General features: G+C 58.3%; 1 protein-coding gene across 5 annotated transcripts in view; it reads left to right on the top strand.

Moving 5' to 3' along the window:
• IQSEC1 (IQ motif and Sec7 domain ArfGEF 1) overlaps positions 1-5,759 on the top strand; it is a 129,204-nt gene that overhangs the window by 51,360 nt on the left and 72,085 nt on the right. The window contains exon 1 of one of the 5 annotated variants that reach the window (XM_046659975.1): positions 184-487. The exons of the other annotated variants lie outside the window; for them this stretch is intronic. Within the exon in view, the coding sequence (XP_046515931.1) occupies positions 423-487 (65 nt within the window). The 5' untranslated portion in view covers positions 184-422. Of the gene's footprint in view, positions 1-183; positions 488-5,759 lie in introns of those variants that run through there. 5 annotated transcript variants of the gene reach the window in all.

The raw sequence follows: 5,759 nt of genomic DNA, 5'->3' as shown, positions 1-5,759 counted from the left end.
GCCCCTCCCCCTGCGCGCTTCCCCGCCCTCTGTGCCCCGCCCCCTGCACATGGCTCCTCCCCCTGCGCGCGGCCCCGCCCCCTGCGCTGCCCCACGCGGCCCGCCCCGCCCGGCCTCGGCCCCGCCCCGGGCCCCGCCCCCTCCGGGGCCACATTCCTCCGGCCCGGCCTCGCGCTGCGCCAGGCGGGCGGCGGTGGCGCGGAGGGGTGGGCTCGGCCGGCCTGGGGCTCGGACGAGGGGCCGGGAGCAGCGGGAACCGCCGGGCCGTGGGCTGGGCGACCCGAGGTGGTCGCGTGGCGGGTGGTCAGGTGTCGGGGTGGTCGGTGTCGGCCCCGGACTCCGGCTGCCTCTGGCGGGAGTCGGCCGCGCTCGGCCGGGCCTGGGTCCCGGGCGCCCGGCCGGGTCACCCCGCCGCGGCCGCCATGTGGTGCCTGCACTGCAACTCTGAGCGGACGCAATCCCTGCTGGAGCTGGAGCTTGACAGCGGGTAAGGGCCCGGGCGGGCGGGGCCGGGGTGGGCGCGGGGGCTCGGGCCGCAGGGCGGCGGGGAGGGGCTGCACCGAGACCGGCCGCGGCACGGTGGCATGCAGTGCGCTGTGTTCTGTTGTGCGATGGTTTGTGGGAGACTGCCGGGATGTAAGTGTAAGTGTGTGCCGGAGAGGGGCTGCGGGAATGGGTGTGCGAGGGTGCGTGAGACTGCCAGATGGGCGCCGGGGTGAGTGAGGAAGGCTGACAGGGTGGAGTGTGGAGCGTGTGTGTGTGTGAACCAGACACAGGACCAGAGTTTGTGCGTGTGAGAAAAAGAGTTGCTGTCAGGACAGGAGTGTGTGTGTTCGAGTGACTTAGGATGGGAGCTCGTGCGTGGGTGAATTTCCCGGGAGAAGCTGGTGGGCGTTGGTGTCTGGTGGAGTCGGGAGAGCCAGCGGCTGGAGTTGGTGAGAGGGCGCTGCACTTGTGTCTGGTGGCAGGCGAGCAGAAGCTGCCAGGAGTCCTCCTGCGGGCTTGCGTGAGCGAGACCCCAGGCCGGTGTCAGAGAGAGCCGGGCGAGTGTGTGCGTTCAAGGACGCGGGCCGTTCAGGGCTCTGCGCAGGTGGTCCCAGTGTGCTGCCGGCGCCCTGCCGGGAGCCAGGGAGCTTCAGTCCTGGGTGGCTGCTGATGTGACTGAGTGCAGCTGTGAGGAGGCTGCTGGCGGGCGGGTGTTCATGCGCATGTGCACCTGGTGTGGTCAGGGATGGGGTCTGGGGGCGACAAGCGTGTGTCCGAGAGACCCACCCTTTTCTGCTTCAGGGCCTGTGGGCAGCTGTCTGAGATCCAAGGGCCTGTATTTATGGACAGAGGGAGAAAGAGAGAGTGTGTGTGCTAGGAATATCGATTTCCTCACTCCGCTCGCCAGCACAGCTGCCCCCTGCGCTGACTGCAGGCCCCTCGGAGGAGCAGGGCTGTGGGACGGAGGGGATTTGTTGACAAGTTAGCTTGGCTTGTGTCAGGCCCCTGCGGGGAAGCCCACCTGCAGCCCTTTGATCTTTGAGTTCAAAAGTCCTGCAGCGTGCGTCTGGCGGTTACACTGAGAACACACGTGTTCCCCTCTGCCCCCTCCCCACCGCCAGGGCCTGGGGCTCTGGGCCTGAGGCTCCATGTCAGGTTGTGGGGCTGCGGTTCCCAAGGACCCATTGCTTCTTGCATCTGGGGTGGAGGCTGGGCAAGCTACAGCTGCAAGGCCAGCTGTCTGGAATCGGCAGCATCAGTCCGACCAGTGGGGGTCACAATTTTCATATCCCACCCGTGCCTCTGCCTTACGCAGCTGTCCCACCCCATGCCTTACGCAGCTGTCCCACCCCATGCTGTGTTTCCATTCATATCCTGTGGTATTAGCATCCCCATATCTCAGGAGAGCAAACTGAGGTCACGCATTAAGTCTTGTCAGCCCCAAGGCTCTTGAGTTTCAGTGCGTGCTGTGTACAGGCTCTGCTATAGGCACTGGGGACATAGCAGTGAGCAAAATTCACAGTCTTTGTCCTCCTGGGGCCAGCAGGCTAGTGGGGACATGGTAGCCGGCATGCCCCCTGCTGGCTGTACCTCCTCCCTGGCCCTCAGCTGAGAGGACCTGAGGGGTTTCTCTGCCCCTCCTTTAGGACCTTTCCAGTGTCACTTTTTCAGTTGGGATGTCCATGGCCACCTCTTTTGCATATCGGTCCTGCATCCCTTCTCGAGGGAAGTGCCTCCGCGTGTCCAATCTAAATCTTCCAGCTACAGGGGAGCCTCTTTGGGTCCTTCTGTGGTCAGGGTTGGTGATACACAGCTGCTCCCCCGGTCCCAGAGCATGGGCCAGGTGTCCTGGAGACTGAGAGGCCCACACCCTCCGGCCTCAGAGCAGGTGGGTCATGTTTGTTCTGGAGTGACCAGTATGTGGTTCCAAAGGAAGCCTGGGGAGTGTGGGGGGGATGAAGGGAATCAGCTCAGCCCCTGGCCTACGGAGGCTTAGCCCTGCCAGGCCTTTCAGCTGGCTGTCTCATCCTCTCTAAACCGAAAAAGGATCAGCACGCTCCAGAGACCTTGGGAGACCCCAGTCTGTAAGAGGCCCAGGACAAACTCTGCCGGCACAGCCCCGCCCCCGCCAGCACGGCTTCTCTCTGACGGCACGCACATCAGCGCCTTGATGCTATGCTCTTTGAGCCTCGGCAACCCGGTTCTCTCCTTTCTAGATGGGCACATAAAGGTGGGGAATTCAGTGACTTGCTCAGAATATTACGAAGCGAGCCAGGAGTAGAACCCAGATTTTCTGATGGAGGGCCCCTGAGGGTCTGCCGGCCCTGCCGGGATTGTCAGGCTTTTGCTCAAGGAAGTTGGACTATGAACTAGTTGTGCTAATATTTACACAGTTTCAGTTGAAAAACATGGACAGGACGGACAGCTGCACAGTCAAGCGGTGTGATGACTGGGCAAATAGGTGTCTCTGGAAGGGATTAGACAGGGCTCCCCAGGCTATGGGAGCTCAGTACGTATCAGTGTGTATGCATGTGTGCGGGTGTTATCTGGCTGCCCTCTGTGGAACATGGGATCATGGTTTGTCAGGAGAATCTGTGAGTCCAGGGCAGCCTGGGGCGTCAGGAAAGAAGGACTCAGGGAGGCAAACAGACTTTGTTTCAAATCCCAGCTCAGCTTCATGAGTTTGTGAAAGTTACCACACCCCTCTGAGCCTCAGTTTCCCCCTCCATGAAATGGAATGATTATAGTGTTTCACAGAGGTGCCTGAGGACGTGGGTGTCTAAGAGCTCGAGCACGGCTGGCCAGCCCCGGGCCTCCAGGCAGAAGCAGCGATCATCCAAGTCAGCACTCTGCCCTCCCACCGCTGGTGATCCGCTGGAGCTTCTTCCTTCCTCTTTTGTAAATTTCCTCTGAACTGTGATGACGTGTGGAATATCTGCCCAGTAAGCACAGAGGCAAGATGACGGCCAACTCTGATGGGCTTGGACCTGGCTGGAGCCTGGTGGGAGGTCCATGGAGGTGGCTCAGGTCCCCTGTGGAAGAGTGTGTGCTTGTGTGGTAGGGGAGGATGCTCCAAGGCTATTGAGTGTGATTTATCATTTGTCCTCAAAAGCAAATCCTAATGAGTTTAAAGGCCGTTGAGGCTCTTGAAGAATTAATTGGTGCAGCCTTAGAGAATCTGGCTGCTCCCACTGTGTGAGCTGCTACCAAGAGAAAATTGATGGCGATTATGGTGGAAAATATGGTGTGGTGCCACCTGGACCTGTCACTCTTCTGGCTGCTGTGGCTATAGCCGTAGTTGGGTGAGTGCCCCTGCAAGCCCTAGGCCTGTGGCTTGTGCTCCAGTGCCTGCCCAGCATGGTGCCTGTCCACGTGGCCAGCACGCCATCGGTGAGCGAATGCACCTGTGGATGCACATGTGTTCTCCTGGGCCTGGAGGGTGCTTTGTTCGCTGGAGAGAGGTGTGCAACCCAAGGGGCACCCAGCGTTGCCCTTTCCTGTGTTCCTTTATTCACTCACCAAACAGTTACTGAGCACCTGCTTCATGCCAGGCCCTGGGCAGATGTGGAGGAACCGAGGTTAATAACGTGAAAGCGTGCATCCAGAGCACAGACTTGGTCTCACAGAACCCTGACTCTTCTCTCCCCAGCTGTGGGGCTTCAGACATGTTGCCTCCCCTGTCTGAACTCTGATTTTCTCGTCTGTGAAATGTGGCTGGAAAATACCTCCTGGGGCTTGTGCAGCTTTGCTTGGTGACTGACGCAGTTTAGATGCCCAACCAGTGGTGGCTTTCATCCCCATCATCATCACCACCATGTCCCATTTGTAAAATTACTGCTGAATTAAAGTGGTTCCTCACAGTGTCCTTTTTCCTGGTTTCTGGGGCCTGCGTGACTTTGTGGCATGTCTCCTTGAGGGGCTGAGACGTGGTCCTAGTTGCTCCCACTTTAGTGTCTTTCGCTGCCTTATTCAAACATGGCTCTGGCTTCCCAGCTCCTTGATGGAAAGGACCATTCTTTCCATTTTATTTCCCTGGTTTGTGGCTTCCTAATGGTGACGGTTTGACTTGAGCTTGAGGCCCAGATGTAGAGCCGCAGCCAGTGTGCCTCCCTGTTGGTGTCGATGGGGAAGCTGTGACGGCATTTATTTTTTCCTCTTTGTTCAAAGGTCAGTGTAACGATAATAATAATAGCCATGGTTGCTATTTAGTGAACTCTGTGTGAAGTACTTAATTCTCAGAGTAGCTTGTGAGTAAGGGCTTCTGCTGTTCCCATTTTCCAGTTGCGGGAAGGTTATGTGAGTTGCCCAGGGTCACCGGCCAGTACGTTCTCGAGCTGGGGCTTGAACTCAGTCTGTTTGGCTTGGGGTCCGCGCTCTTCCTCACCAGCTCTGGAGACTCTGCTTCCTCTGGGATTAAGTCATCTTCAGCAAAATATGTCAGCGTTGTAAATGGAGCCTTTTGCATCTTTCCTAAGCCGCAGAACATGTGTCTGGCATCTCGTGGTATCTGGATTCCCCAAATGTTTCCCAAATGTCCCAGCCTGCAGGCTGGTGGCGACTGCTCTCCAGGCTCTCCTGGTGTCTTGCCAGAGCCCACAGACCCCAAGAGCTGCTTCCCCAGACGCTCTAGCAGGATTCTGGGACAGTGCCCTTTGGTCTCGAGCATGCAGCATTTTGAGGGTAGCGTGCTTGCCCCAGGCCGGCCTCGGCATGGAGCGAGGCCTCAGGGACTAGAGCCGACTGTCCCCTAACTCACTGTGGGACCTGTGTGCACACACCCGGCTTCTGCGTGGTGAGGAAACACAGGAGCAGGACCTTGGACCTCGTTAGGGGACACAGATGTGTGCGCTGCTGACCCTTATGGGAGGAGAGGAGGACCATTAATAAACTGGACAGTTTGGAAGCGTCCCCAGCTAGGAGGCAGCCTCCCCATCCAGGTTCCCTGAATCACCTGTTGCCCAGGCCAGGCAGGAGTCAGTCTGGCAAGGGGAGTGCTTTCTCCCTGATGCTTGTTTTACTATTATTATTATTTTAAGATATTATTTTTTTCCTTTTTCTCCTCAAAGCCCCCTGGTACATAGTTGTATATTCTTAGTCGTGGGTCCTTCTAGTTGTGGCATGTGGGACGCCTCCTCAGCATGGGCTGATGAGCGGTGTCATGTCCATGCCCAGGATTTGAACCCATGAAACCCTGGGCCGCTGCAGCAGAGCGCGCAAACTTAACCACTCGGCCACGGGGCCGGCCCCCCGATGCCTGTTTTTTTTTTTTTTTA

This window comes from Equus quagga, chromosome 1 (genome assembly GCF_021613505.1).
Source record: "Equus quagga isolate Etosha38 chromosome 1, UCLA_HA_Equagga_1.0, whole genome shotgun sequence".
Classification (NCBI taxonomy): Eukaryota; Metazoa; Chordata; class Mammalia; order Perissodactyla; family Equidae; genus Equus; species Equus quagga.
The sequence above is the reverse complement of the archived record's forward strand: the minus strand, read 5'-3'. Positions and strand labels throughout refer to the sequence as shown.